Source organism: Megalopta genalis, chromosome 5, assembly GCF_051020955.1.
Source record: "Megalopta genalis isolate 19385.01 chromosome 5, iyMegGena1_principal, whole genome shotgun sequence".
Lineage (NCBI taxonomy): Eukaryota > Metazoa > Arthropoda > Insecta > Hymenoptera > Halictidae > Megalopta > Megalopta genalis.
The window spans coordinates 13,849,086-13,864,347 of NC_135017.1; the positions used below are offsets into that span (position 1 = coordinate 13,849,086).

The window sequence follows — 15,262 nt, forward strand, 5'->3', positions numbered from 1 at the left end:
GAGGTTTCCCATCCGTCATATCATAAATCAATTTTTTTCGAAGAAACTGACCAATATCATCCAAAAGTGGACACTTCGGGCTTTAAAACGAGCCTGGTTCCATCGTCGTATGATTTTTTCGAACAAAGTTACAGCTATTCGAATATGAACAATTTTCTCGAGAAAGTATAATGTACATGTATTCCCAAATTGTCCCTTTTCGTGCACGATCCAAGCGTCAATTACGGAGAATTTATCGCAATTCTTCGAGGAGGAAACCGATCCGGCTCGTGCGAATTTCGTCGCGACAGCGTGGTCGCGAGTCGTTCGGGCAAAAATCTGCGACGGTTTTTACCACGCGTGGAGAATCTCGCGAGCGTGCGAAGCGCGGGGTTAAATTATCGAAACTAATTGATAGAGACGAACACGTAAACGGTTGTTCCTACGCAAATGGCAGCACCGCGACCGTGTCACGAGAAACTATGCATAAAACTGCACGGCGCCGATGGTATGCGCGCATACCGTTCAAGCGTGTGCATAATGGTTTCAGGTGAGAGAGATATGAAAGATGATCCGTAATAGTTCCTCATAATAGGCAGAAGAGACGAATGGAAAATCCGAGGGCGGATACACCGTGCTGTTCTTAAGTAACGCGGCTGTCATAACTGGCACGCGGATTATAATTCTATGGGATCGAGCATTTTTCATTCTTGTCCGCGCGACGCCTCGATTATTGCGAAACCGGCATGTGTATGTGTATCCCGTTCGCAAATGAAATCCAGCCAGCCGTTTATTTAAATCACCGATTTCGCCGTGCAGCTGCGCATAAGTTCACTGTAACAATCGTTTGATGGTTTAACGAATTGAAAAAGATCTCCACGTTCCGAGCGAAAAGATCACGAAATCCAGGCCGAGAAATTCGCGGTGTTCAAGCGATATCCTACTCCTCGCGGATAAACCGTGGCGGAGGATCATCAAACCGGACCCGTCTTAAACGGCTGAGACCTATATTTACTATAGCGCTGTCCATAGTAATTAAATAAGGATGGTTATTCACGACTTCGAGAGCTTCGAAGACTTCATCTTCTAACAACGATGATATTTATCTCGTCGTAGCTCCGGCGCAAAAAATCGGAGAACGACGCAGCTTGGATCGTTTTGTTTCTGACGATTCCCGCTTTCGAATCGGCCAAGGTTGATCGTCGTTCGATGTTTCGGCAAAAAGATACAGCGCGGTGAGTTTTGCGAAGCTGCGGCTCCGTTTTTTCGACGGTGGGAAAATCGTGGTCGATGCCTGATAGAATTCCTAGCGTAAAAAAATGTTTTTTAATAAAAATTGCTGAGGGGCTTTGAAAGAGGAGACTTTATCCTTTCGAACGAGCCACGGTAGATTAGCAGGCAATATTTTTTCACGAAGCTACAGCAGCGCAAAGTTTCTCAACATTGTAACACCGATGTATTATTATCGAGGCGGGGAATCGTCTTCGCTTTCTAGTTCGATTTCTGCTACAAAAATTGACTCAAGGACTTCGGAACTAGGCTGCATTGTAGCGCAGACTCTGCCCTTTAAAACGAGCTTGCATAAATCGTCGCTCGACTTTTCTTCGCGAAGTTGCGGCACGTTGAACTTCGTATATCTCAGACTCCACAAATGTTCGACGAAGCTGAAATCATAGTTGAAGTCTGATAGAATTCCGACCGTAAACAAATATTTTTTAATAAAAACTGCTCAGGCCCGTTCAAAGAGGAGACTTCGATCTTTCAAACGAGCTAAGGCAGATCGTCGTCCGACTCTTTATTCGGAAGCTGCGATATCGCGAAGTTCCTCAACATTGTAGCGACGAAGAATTTTTCGAGGCGGAGAATCACGGTTCACTTTCTAGTCCGATTTCTGCTACAAAAAATGAACCCAAAGACAGCGGAGCTCGACGATGTTGTAGAGCAGAGTTCGCTCTTTGAAATCACCCTGTATAGACGGTCGTTCGATTTTTTCCCACGATGCTGCAACGTTTTGAAAACAGAGCGTTTCTGGAGCGAAATCGCTGAACTTTCGTAGCGGCGATCGAGGAATTAAAAATCGACGGATAGGAGGACAATGTTGCGCCGAGGATCGGCGCAAAGGATGTCGCAAGGATCGCCGATTCGGCTTACTGAATCGTTGCGCCGTGCATCCTGCTCGTAACCGGCAAACAGTGAAAGGAATACGCCCTGTGATGATCCGTGGCAAATCCGGCGATCTGAATCCTGTGGCGAGGTCGCCGTGGCCCGCATCTTACGAGACACCGCGAAGCGCATGACCTAACGACTGCAGAGTGCATCGGTTGTTGTACGGTGCACGGCCTGCACATGCAACGACTCATTAATACACGTGTAACGATGCAGCTCCGTGTCGGGCCTGGCGCGCGACGCCGGCGAAGGTGTGGCTTCGCTCGAAGCTTCCAACCACCGTTCCGAGGAATTTCCAGCTTCGAAGCACGCACCCTCGCAGCAAATGCCGTCGTCTCGACCCCTGGATTAATTAAAATTTAATTGAGATTTTTTCACACGCCACGGAAACGATGCGCGTTCGGCGAAAGATCGCTCGCGTCTAGCGGAGTCCGACGGACGACTTTGGACCGTTGCAACTCTATCGAAAAAAAATCGGACGATCGTCCACTTAGGCTCGTTTTGAAGGGCGAAGTTTGCGCTTTCGAATAGCCGAGTCGTTCTTTTTTTTCGAAGGATTTTTCACCTCGGAAATTGAGCGGCAACGTGAACACGTCTTTTTAAGCGATCTTGCAAATTCAAAAATCTCTACCGGGCTTCGAAAATTTGTTGAACGACTCGAATCACCGTTAATTTGAAGAACGGAGTCCGCTCTATCGAACGACGTCAAAAATTTTGACGTATCATTTTTTCTTCCCGTTTTATCGCGCTCGGAATGAAAACTGTGCCGCCGCCGCGATCGAACGAGATCGCACAGCGTTCTTTCTATATTTTCTGCGGCCGTTTCCGGCGAACGAAAAATCCGCGAAAAATTCTACAATGTACGCCGAAGCGGCGGAAACGTCTCAGAATTTTTCCAAGTTTTTCCCTCCGTCGATACGCTGCAGGCGAGCGAAAAGTCTGCCAAGAACCGCGCGCTGTTGGCACCGAAACGTCGAATAATCTCGTAATTACGTGTACGATCGGTGTTAATTGCTGATTAAAAATTTCGTTTTTCGCGTCGATCGTCTTCTAGATACCTTGTACACCTTGTATACTTTGTAGCCGATTGTTTGGGCGTGCGTCGATTGGTCGAGTTCGTCGGAACAAGAAGAAATGCGAAGAAATTCCGAGGAACACGCGTGTTTCCGTTATCGTCCGACGCGGAGAATCATCCTGCTCGTGGATATGTGCACGGCGATGCACAAGCCGGCAATTACTCGCGGATTCCTCGGACGATCGTAGATGTAATCGTTACCCCGTTCATGAATTACGCGAATCCACGAGGCACATGCTCCCCTTCGACCCGTGCAAAACAGTGGCGGGGCACGATGGAGGCAGAGAAGCAGGGTACACTGCCGACTATATAGTCTCATCCTGGCTCGTTTGATCACGTACATTTGCACACGACCGGATAGCACAGGCTCACGCGTTCGTTTCTTTTCGTCCGAATTTCTTTTTCCTCCGCAAAAATTCAGTGGACCGCATCCGATCTTTCCTCGATTTCCACGTCGAACACTGCGCCGGTGTTTATCAGCGATCTGGAATTATTCTCACTGTGCGACGGCATCATGAAGATCATCGTAAGTGTCAATCGCTTCTCTCGTGTCGCGTGCACTTTTTACACATTTAAACATTCGCGACAAACAAATTCGTCCTCGATGCTTGGCAATTTTTTTCCCCGCGACTCCATGTTGATCGTCGAACCGCCGATAACTTTGTCGGGAAAAATGACAGGACAATCTTCTTGGGCTCAGATCGAAGCTTGAAGATCGCACTTTATTTTCTGGTAAATCGATTTTCTTGTTAAAAATTTCCCCGCTTTGGAAAATCGATGGGAACGTTAGAACGCGTGGGTTGCTCGTTTCTGTGGGCACACTTTTCGTCGCGCTGTAGATCGGCGAGAAAAAATCGCGCGTTGAATTTTTAGTGCTCCTCGTACAGGGAAAGCTTCGATCTTGAATCCCATCGTAGTCTGATCTCTGAGAAAAATTTTTTGAGGCTTTCCGAGACGTTCGAACTCCGGCGGAAATTGGATCGTCCTTGCCTAGCTACGCGACGGTGCACTTCTCGCTAAAGATGCAACAAGATCGTATAAAAAAATCGTACGATAATATTTTTGGTCTCGATGGATAGCGGAGACTTCATTCTTTAAAACCACGGTAGTTTGAGTGGAGGATAAAAATTGTCGAGCTTCGCAGAGTCGGTTGGAATATCGAGAAGAATTTCATTTCATTTCACAAGATTTTCATTCGAACTGCCATAACACGAGCAAAAAAAATCGCACATCGATTATTTTGTACTCAGTTTAAACTTAATACTTCGTTCTTCGACCGTGGCGCGGTATAAGTTGCAAAAGAAATTGTTGAAACTCTGTCTGCGACGTCTGAACTCGTCTTAACGTCTTGCATCGAATCTCACGTTAAATTCTCCCCAATTGACGCTCTGATTGCGCATGAAAATGGACTATTTGGGAAGACGAGATATTATTATTATTATTATTATTATATTATTTGAGCTTCGCAGCACATTTTTATTACAGTTGTTGACAATCGGCGACTGTAAAAACGAGCCGCAAGGCTCGAACAATCGTGTCTTCTCTTCCCAAATCGTCCATTTTTGTGCGCGATCTGAGCGCGAATTAGGGAGAAATCACTGTACATATCGAGCGACAATTGGAGAGAATTTAACCGTACAATCTGAGCGTCAATTAGGGAGAATCTTAGCAATCATCTTCTATCGAAGCTTAGCAACGGCCTAAAAAGAAACGATCAAAGTTGCAACAAACGAAACGAAGTAACAATTGCGACAATCGAATTGAATTCTTGAGATTCAGATTTCGGCTGTCGAACGGAGGAGTCGATTTTTATCAAATTACTATCTTTTTCAGCTGGTTCTGTTGGCACTATCGGCGGCGGCGTCCGCGCAATTCAACAGATACCTGTACAATCCTGATTATTACGGACGACGTTTCGCCATATTGCGACAATCCCAAGACTCTTCTCCGGATGGATCGTACTCCTACAGGTGAGATCGTCCTTCTACGGCGTCCTGACCGTCGACGAAACAATAAGCGACGTCGAGGTACGTTTCCACAAACGCGATCTCGACACGCTCGACGACGCTCGCCGCTTCTCGGCACGAAAAACGCGTCGGTATGCGTGCGCGTTGCTTATCGTCCATCCATTACGTTATTAATTCCCGGCATTTTCTAATAACCCGAGCAAAATTAACACCGGAACTGCGAAACCACTAGGAAACGACCGGACACCGATTTTTCATTTTCATCGTCGTTGTTTTTTAGTTCTTCGCGTATTGTGGGAATATTTCTGTGACAGAATTTTTAACGGCGAACGAACGTACGATGTTTAAACAAAGCCATTTGACATTAAGCAAATTGTTATCCAACAATATAGATTAGGAGCACGGTACGGTGAATACTCCCTAATTGACGCTCGGATTGTGCGCGAAAATGGACAATTTGGGAACAGGAGATACGATTATCCGAGCCGTACGGGGACAGCTATAACTTCGTGCGAAAAAATCGTATAGCAATGGAACTAGGCTCGTTTTAAAGCCTGAAGTGTCTACTTTCGGATGATATTGGTCAGTTTCTTCTACAAAAATTGATTTATGATATGACGGATGGGAAACCTCGTTCTAGATTTTGCCCAAAATATCGAATTCTCGAAAAATTGATGATATTCGAACAGCTATAACTTTGTGCAAAAAAATCGTATAGCAATGAAACTTAGCTCATTTTAAAGATCGAAGTGTCTACTTTCAGAAGTCGTCCATTGATTTCTTTAAAAAAATTTATTCGCGACACGGTGGATGGAAAACCTCGTTCTAGATTTTGCCCAAAATCTCGAATTCTCGAAAAATTGATGATATTCGAACAGCTATAACTTTGTGCAAAAAAATCGTACAGCAATGGAACTTAGCTCATTTTAAAGATCGAAGTGTCTACTTTCAGAAGTCGTCCATTGATTTCTTTAATAAAATTTATTCGCGACACGGTGGATGGGAAACCTCGTTCTAGATTTTACCCAAAATCTCGAATTCTCGAAAAATTGATGATATTCGAACAGCTATAACTTTGTGCAAAAAAATCGTACAGCAATGAAACTTAGCTCATTTTAAAGATCGAAGTGTCTACTTTCAGAAGTCGTCCATTGATTTCTTTAAAAAAATTTACTCGCGACATGATGAATGGAATACCTCGTCGCAGACTTTACACAAAATTTTCAACCTTCTAAACATCGACGATATTCAAAGTACCGTAACTTCGTGAATAAAAATCGTAGAACAACGGAACTAATCTCATTTTAAAGCCTGAAGTCTCTACTTTCTCCGTGTATAATCGATTTTCGTCGAAAAAATTTTTCGAAGACACAGCGCGAGGGAAGCTGTAACAATTCAGAGACAGCAAGACTCGAATATCTTCGATATTTTTGTAAATATTTTTTCGGACAATTTTACGACGTTATTGGTTGATTCACGTTCGATGGGAGTTAATTAGGTTCGAACGGTAGTGATTGAGTGGAGTGAGAGGTCTGTCTACGGAAGCAGAAGTAGCCATACGAGAGACAGACAGCGTTAAAATGCCGCGTTTATATACATATACAGCTCGCTGACATGCAATCCTTCGAGGATGAGTCTTCGCAAATCATGCTCCATGATATCCTACAATTTATTGTCCGTTTTACAACATAGTATCAACCTGAATGCGTGTCGTATTAGCGGCGAATGACGCTGCGCGTTACATGCCTTATTGTCACTCGATGGAATTATTGCTCGTTAAACGCTTCACTCGCACTCGAGTGATTTCTATCAGCACATCTTGTTTCGGTGTGTTAAAATTACTGCTACCGAATAGATCATTATTAAATGATTTTTTTTTGGTATGTTAGAATAATTTCCATTGAATCAATATTTTGTTGAAATAATTCTTTTTGCTATGTTAGAATAATTTTCAATCTAATAAATCCTTGTCGAAATGCAGATCGTTCGATTTCTTCGACAGATTATTGTCGAGTTAATTTGACAACATGTCTGAACAATTATTCGACAGGTTATACAATAATATAAACAAATTATTCCTCGAGAATAATTCATTATTCCTAGAGGACCGGTATAATTATTGCTGCAACACTGTTGTAACTTATCACCTTAATCTGACTCAATTACGATCGAATAGATCGTAACAATCGAATATCGATTCATATCTTTGATCCGTTAGTACGATAATTAACGAAACGAATGCTGCACTACGGATTCTTCTCGTTGCTCGCCGTTCATTACATGTATTAGAACGATAATTACTGGATAAATTCCCCGATAATTACAGCAATTGATACCGAGCAAAAATAATTGCTCGATCATTTTAATAACCCTTGTACGATTCAAATCTCTCAGCAAACATGCAATTAACGTCTTGCATTGTATGGACGCCCGCACCGCGGTTATCCCGTTCTGGCGACGATATTTCTTCCTTCTTTTTCCATCGAACAAGAGCATCGAAATTCGCCTCTTGCCATTCGCGAACACAGTAAATTCTCCCTAATTTTCCTTCAGCTTTTAAACAAACATGGTTAATCTGAGCGTCAATTAGGGAGAATCTATTGTACGCCGTTTCTAATTCCAAGATTCCATAAATCACTTGTTTCTGCTTTGTCGGATATATATTGTTGCAGCTTCCCGCGCGCTGTGGCTTCGACAAATTTTTTCGACGAGAATAAATTATACATGGAGAAAGCAGAGATTTCAGGCTCTAAAATGAATTTAGTCTCGTTGCTCTACGATTTTTATTCACGAAGTTACGGTATTTCGAATATCGTCGATGTTTCGAAGGTTGGAAATTTCGTGTAAAATCTGGAACGAGGTTTCCCATCCACCGTGTCGCGAATAAATTTTTTTAAAGAAATCTATGGACGGTCCCCGAAAGTAGACGCATCGAGCTTTAAAATGAGCTTAGTTTCATTGCTATACGATTTTTTTGCTCAAAGTTATAGCTGTTCGAATATCATCAATTTTTCGAGTATTCGAGATTTTGGGTAAAATCTAGAACGAGGTTTCCCATCCACCGTGTCGCGAATAAATTTTTTTAAAGAAATCAATGGACGGTCTCCGAAAGTAGAAACTTTGGGCTTTAAAATGAGCTAAGTTACATTGCTATACGATTTTTTTGCACAAAGTTATAGCTGTTCGAATATCATCAATATTTCGAGTATTCGAAATTTTGGGTAAAATCTAGAACGAGGTTTCCCATCGGTCATATCATAAATCAATTTTTTTCGAAGAAACTGACCAATATCATCCGAAAGTAGACACTTCAGGCTTTAAAACGAGCCTAGTTCCATCGTCGTATGATTTTTTCGAACAAAGTTACAGCTATTCGAATATGAACAATTTTCTCGAAAAAGTATAATGTACATGTATTCCCAAATTGTCCCTTTTCGTGTACAATCCGAGGGTCAATTAGGGAGAATTGACCGAACTCGGAAAACGGAGTCGATCGTTTCTCGATCGCGACCCATCGGCGCGCGTTGCCAATTAATTCGCCGGCTAACAAAGAAAACGTCGAAGGTGCGCGCGTCCAAGGAAACTTGGGTCGTCGGCGGGGGCGGAAGGGGTAAGAAGAGAGAGGGAGAGAGAGGGAAGACGAAACGATGGAGGTGGAGGTGGAGGAGGTCGCACAGGATATTCAGCTGTGAAAAGATATGTAATTAGCTTTGATGTTAATCATTCGTGTTAGGCGGTTGCGCAGTTAGCAATAACACATTACACAATAGAATAATTACGATCGACCTACCTAGCCGCGTGTACGTGTTGAGGGTGCCTCTCCTGTTGCGCCAGTCACCGGCTACACCTTCCGCACACCGTCGTCGAGCCTTACGCTACCACTGCCGGTTCATTCCTCTGTCAAACTTGACACCGATGAAGCCGCCGCGAGGATTCGCGTGTTTCGGGAACCGTTCGATCCACGAAGCTGTTGCAACTCCGCGTGGAACGCTCGCATCGCGACGCACTTAGGCTCGTTTTGAACGGCGAGGTCTCTAGTTTCGAGCACCCTAACGGGTTTCACTTTTCAGCGATCGCGGTCGCGTCGCGACGCGATTGCGTCCGTTCGCGATCGTAATTACCGCGGGTGAAACGTCGGCGATCTTTAACCGTCCTTAACTTCGCGACGAGAAATCGGGGGATGATCTGCTTGTGCTCGTTTTCAAGCGTGAAATCTCCACTTTCACCAAGCATACTGTTCTTTCTCTTTCAATCGCTTCCTCGCTGCGAATTCAACTGGAGAACAGAGACGGTCCCTCTCGTGCCACGTTTCGGACACTCCTCGAAATTGTCGAAAACTCCGGTCGCCCGAAATTTGTTCCGAAAAGCTCATTCACCGGGTCCGAAAGCAGATCGTTCGGCCTTTCAAACGAGCCCAGGTACATCGTCCTCCGATTTTCGCTTACAAAGTTACAGCGCCTCGAAGATCGACCAATTTCGTTCCCCCAGATTCCCCGGACGCTCGACGATGATTTTTAGGTTATGTTTCGGTGATTAACGAGTTCGCGGATGTTCCAGCTACGACACGGAGAACGGTATATCGGTGGCCGAGCAAGGGACCCCGAAGTTCGCCGGTCCGAACCAGGTGGAGTCGGTGAGAGGGCAGTTCAGTTACACCGCGCCGGACGGCACGCCGATTCTGGTGACTTACACGGCGGACGAAAATGGCTTCCAAGCGAACGGCGCGCATCTGCCGACTCCGCCGCCGATCCCGGTTGCGATACAACGGGCCCTGGCCCACAACGCGGCCCATCCGGAAGAGGAAGAGCCGTACAGGAGATACTAGGGACGCGGCGAACGTCCTCCAGGATCCTCCTCGACGGAACCAGACTCGCGAAGTGAACCGCTTTCGAACCTTCTGTCCCGGATCTTCTCACGGACTCAGAAATCATGCTCCGGCATGTTCAAGCGATCGTTTAAGATCGATTAGGCTACGATTCGATTAAGAGAGATTCGGCTTTCGGACCGGAAGCACCGCGCGCGACGCTCGTTTCTCGAAGGGGCGGCCTTTTGGTAACTGCCCGGGCGATTTTGTGGGGGATTGCGGGGGATCTGTGCGGTGTTCCATGGCCGGTGATCGTTGCAAATGAATCGTTTGCTCGGTGATCGAGAGTTATTAGCGTTGGGTTTACGGAACCAGCGAGAATTCGCTGATTTTCTTTCATTTAGAGCGCGTCGTTCGGATTTTAAAGACGCGTCTGCGAGTTATTCGTTAAATCCGCGCGTTGCTTCCGGCGAATGTTACGGTAACGTTCGTTCGAAAATCAGGATGAACGTAATATTGTTACTTTTGTAAATTGTTATAAGACAGTTGATTCGATTGATTGATGAAAAACCGATGTGAAACAGCTCCGTAAATCTGGCATCGCAAGTAAACGTTGAGAAATGTTTCTTATTTCGTTTTCTTCCGGAGAATATCGACTCGATGGGAGCTTTTCGAAATGGCGGCCGACGGAGAATTCGTCCGCGGACATTCCGGCGATTTTTCTTGACGATTTTCTCGCGCGTGCACCGCGAGAAAAAAAAGACAGGAATACCGAGAATATCGCGGGGTCGAATGGACGAAATGTCGAATAATGATTGTCGCGTCGTTGATTGTTTAAACGGCCATGGAACGCTGTGCTCGGGCAACGTCACGCCCGAATCGCGCTAACATATTGTCGGGAAACTGTTCGCTTATGCTTCTCTACGTTGTACTGCCTGAATATATAGTAATTAATTTATTAATCGATAAGATCGCGTCTTGTAGATTAACATTCCTGCTTTCACGATTGTAACGCGATTAATTCGTCGACTGTACTTCTCTCTGCTCTAATCCCAGCGAATGTACGGAGAAACTGTGCTGCAAGTGTACATGCATACACACATATGTGCCTACGAACTATTACAAATACAGATTCATGAAAATGTCACAACCGTTTCCGAGTTATTCATCTGTTCACCGAAGCGTCCACGAGAACAATCAGTTCCGTGATTCATTCATTTCGATCTTTAACGAAACGTAATTACATTTGTTCATCGATTTATTAACTGACACGCGGCTTCAGAAAATATTCTGTTTTTCAATTATTTCAACGATTGTGTTTGTACACAATTTATTTGCAAATTTATTACATTATTATTATATAGTATAATATATTGTATATAATGTAAAATATAATACATTATATATTAGATAATATAATATATAATATTTTATATATACTATATATACTACTATATTATATTATAGTATAATAATAATATATTATACTATACTATAATATAATATAGTATAATACTATAATACTATATATTACTACTATATAATACTATATAATACTATAATATAATAATATATTATACTATATTATAATATATATATATATATATATATATATATACTATTATATTATACTATAATATAATAGTATAATATATTATTAATATATTATATAATAGTATATATAATATATACTATTATATTATAGTATAATAATAATATAATAGTAATATATTATATACAATATTATTATAACATAATATATTACTATTACATTAAATCGTTTTCTTACAAATCAATATACAAATCTTAATGTTGCATACAATTATATCGGCCCACTGAAAAGCGATAAAATTGTATATTTAAAACTGAATAAAATCCTTTGGAGATTAGCTCGGCGTCGGCTTATGTCAATAATTTAGCATCGAACGGCTCGGATCGTTGACGCGATTCAACAAAAGGAATAATTCGACGATACAGTCGTGGATATCGCGCAGGTTGATTAATAATGCTCGTAATTGAAGCGTTCTTTTCTCGAGTTCTGCGGTTCGACAGCCGGCAATAAATCGACGAAACGGTTACAATGGATGCTTGTCGAAGTCGGACAGGATCGTGACGGCGACGCGACGATAAACCGATCAAAGCAAAAGCGAGATTTTAGGAAAAGTAACCGAAGTATCGATCGGATTAATGCTAATGGTAATCGTAATATCACGGTAAAGGTGAGTCAGTGAAAGCAAATCATCGGTTTCTTGTCTATTGCGCAACGGCCGACCGATCCGCCGGCCTCAGGATAACAGGTAAAAGGATTTTAAACGCAGCCTACGCATCCTGCAGCTTGCTTTGCAATTCATATTTTTTGGTAATCGTCTCGCCATCGCGCGGCCTTCGTTATGTTTTTCCATCGAAAAATAGTATCTTTCAACTTCGCGAATTTATTTTTTCGCGTCTCGCTAAGAAAGAAAACGGGATTCCAGCGTCGAGAATTTGTTGTCGCGCCTCGCCTCGTGGTCACTTCGAGGATCCTTTGTCGCGTAGCACGATTCCGCAGACTTCACCGAATGCAACGGTACATTTTTCTACATCATATTACAAGCAAGTTACGCGGTTACGACGCGCAATTACGAACGAAGAATTCAGGAGAAATCGATACGTCGACTTTGGCCGTTTGTAGCGTCGCAACTGTGAAAGCTGCGAGAGTAATCGTCGCGTAGAAAAATTCTCTGAAGTCTCGCGAACACGTCGACGTATTTCACGACACCGTTCCGAGCAACGGACCATGTTTGATTAATTTTTAAAGCGAACGCTGCACCCGAACGTGGTTAAGGGTAGTTTCGAAGACGCGTCGAGAATTTCGAATTTCAGTCGATGCGGCGGCGATAGAAGCGGCGAGCTGTTTGTTCGGGTAGCGTGACTTATGGCACGATCGTTTGTCGGCACGGCTGTGTGAGTGCTGTTACTATGATTTAGACACATCTTGATAATATATCAGGACTAACAGGTTAGACAGGATCGGCGAGTTCGCCATGCCCTGTTTCCCGCTTGAAACAGAGTACACACATACACGCTGCGTAACACAACTGTTCATCCCCGCCGCCACATTGAACTTTATGCTCGTAATTATATTGTACCTGCAGCTTACCGTTCGGAAAAACGCTGTCTTTCCAGCCGCGTGACACCGCGGCGCTTTGATTAATGGTCTCGCGAAGACGAACGATAATCGTTCGAATAAAATAAAATAAAATATCGCCGTCCCGTCGTTTCGGGATTTCCTTGTGGATATTGTGTAAACGATTTCTCCCTCTGGAACCGTGCCGCGGACTGCCCCCCCCCCCCCCGAAAACGGCAATCCACGCTTCTCGAAACATCGTCGACGTTCGAACACAAAAATCGACGAGAAATCTCGAAATGGTATATTTTCCGAATTTTTTTGCGACGCAACCACAGACGCCGGATGCACGATTTTTGCGTAGATCGATTCAGCGAACTCTCCCGAACACGACGATATATATTTTTGCAAGATCCTCGACGGTTAAACGTTTGAAAATAATTTTTAAAAGGTGGGGAAAGAAAAGATCGAAACTCGTGGCTTTGCGATGGTTTTGCGGCTCGAACGTGGAAGCAGCGCGAATGAGACACGTGCGTGAAATGATCCCGTCTATTATAGGCGACAAATTGATTGTTCAGACGATGAAATAATTCGGAAGATATGCTGAGCCGGATTCAAAACCGCGAGCAGCGGATCAGTTTACATAATATCTAGGTACGCGACTAGTTGGGAGGATCCCGAAGGTATGCGATCTATTCGTTTCTTTATGTGAGCCGAGGCGATGCTGCGATGATGGGGCATACCTAGGCTGACGTGGTTAATAAAACGAGAAAGGTCAAACTAGATCCAGGTAACGCTCGCAACCTGGTTGTCGGACGGCGAGGTCTACAATCGTCTTGGTCGCCGCGAGAACCCCTAACTTTCAGGATCCTGTTTCTCGATTACCGCAAGATAGATTCGCACGCACCCCGCCGTAATCGTCGCGCGCATGTCGAAATCGTCTCGCAGAATTTTCTCGAAATTTTGGGCAACTCGCAAAGGGCAGAGGACAATCTGAAAAGTTCGAATCCCTTCGACGATGTCCGTCAAAAATACGGAGCTGATGTTGCAATTCTTTTGTAACCAGAATCGAAAATATAAAAATTTATTATTAACAGCAATTAATTAGCGTACGTTAGCTTGATCTTCGGAGATTTTTTCGAAATTTTAGGCTATCGATTAAGGGGAGAAAAAAATGATCTATATCTGCAACCCTTAAATAATATTCGTCAAAATTTTTGAGCGTTATAATTTCTTTTTAATCAGAGAGTTAAAAACATAAAAATTTATGAATAATAGCATTCGATTGGCGCGCGTTCGCTCTACGTCTCGTAATTTTTTCAAAATTTCAGGCCCCGTCCCAAGGGCGGAAAATAAAATTCGAAGCTCGGGCGAGCGACACCTGTCGAAAAAGATTTGGTGCCCAGCCTTATTATACTTATCGTAGCTGTCGATTTCGAGGGCGACGCATGCAATGGGAAACAGACGAGGCAACAGCCGAGGCGCAGAAGGCGTATTTACGATATCAGTATTGATAGGAGAAACAATAGAAGGCGGTGAAATGCGAGGTGCCACTCACGGCTATGAAGACTTTACTCTAATGATGGGCGATTGAAACTGAACCCTAATCTCATCAATCAAAACCGCCGAGGCAACAATAAACACCTCTCGCAACCTGTCGAAATTCTTTCTTCTTTCATCTGCGATCCGTTTCTAACGTCGAGCGAAATTTAAATCGCTGCGGAGATCGGCTCGTCAGAGGCCCAAGAAACGATCAAAAGAAATGTTTATACCGTTTATAACGTTTATTTAAAATTATCGTCATTAAAACTGGACCTCGAAGTCATCGAAGAAATATTTTGCTAATTTCAGTTCGCTTGGAGAGCCAATCTTTTGGAATTTTAATGTCATCCGTATTTGATTGCAATTCTTTCGGGTTCACCTAATCGCATAATTGCCTAATTATGACGATAAATGCAGTTTAATGTAACAAAAGAAATTCTTGAAATTCTTTTACGTCGCTCGAAGAATCAATGCTTCTTGCAAATCTACAGTTGAATGCAATTTTTTGGGAGATCCGATGCGGCGAAGCGCATTCTGTCGCTCGGTGAGAACAAAATCGGAAATGCCGAACGCATTCAAAATGGCGCCGAAACTCACCGATCGCAGGAACCGTTGATGTCAAT

General features: G+C 43.5%; 1 protein-coding gene across 1 annotated transcript; it reads left to right on the top strand.

The window, feature by feature from the left end:
* Positions 1-3,542: 3,542 nt before the first annotated feature.
* LOC117226845 (endocuticle structural glycoprotein SgAbd-1) lies at positions 3,543-11,141 on the top strand. Its single transcript, XM_033481591.2, has 3 exons — positions 3,543-3,746; positions 5,054-5,190; positions 9,745-11,141. Exons 1-3 carry the CDS (start codon positions 3,735-3,737, stop codon positions 10,010-10,012), a joined length of 417 nt encoding a protein of 138 aa, XP_033337482.1. The 5' UTR covers positions 3,543-3,734; the 3' UTR covers positions 10,013-11,141.
* Positions 11,142-15,262: the final 4,121 nt, after the last annotated feature.

Coding starts and splice junctions, on each gene's coding strand:
- LOC117226845 (XM_033481591.2), top strand. Junction 5,191..9,744: donor GATGGATCGTACTCCTACAG/GTGAGATCGTCC, acceptor CGGATGTTCCAG/CTACGACACGGAGAACGGTA.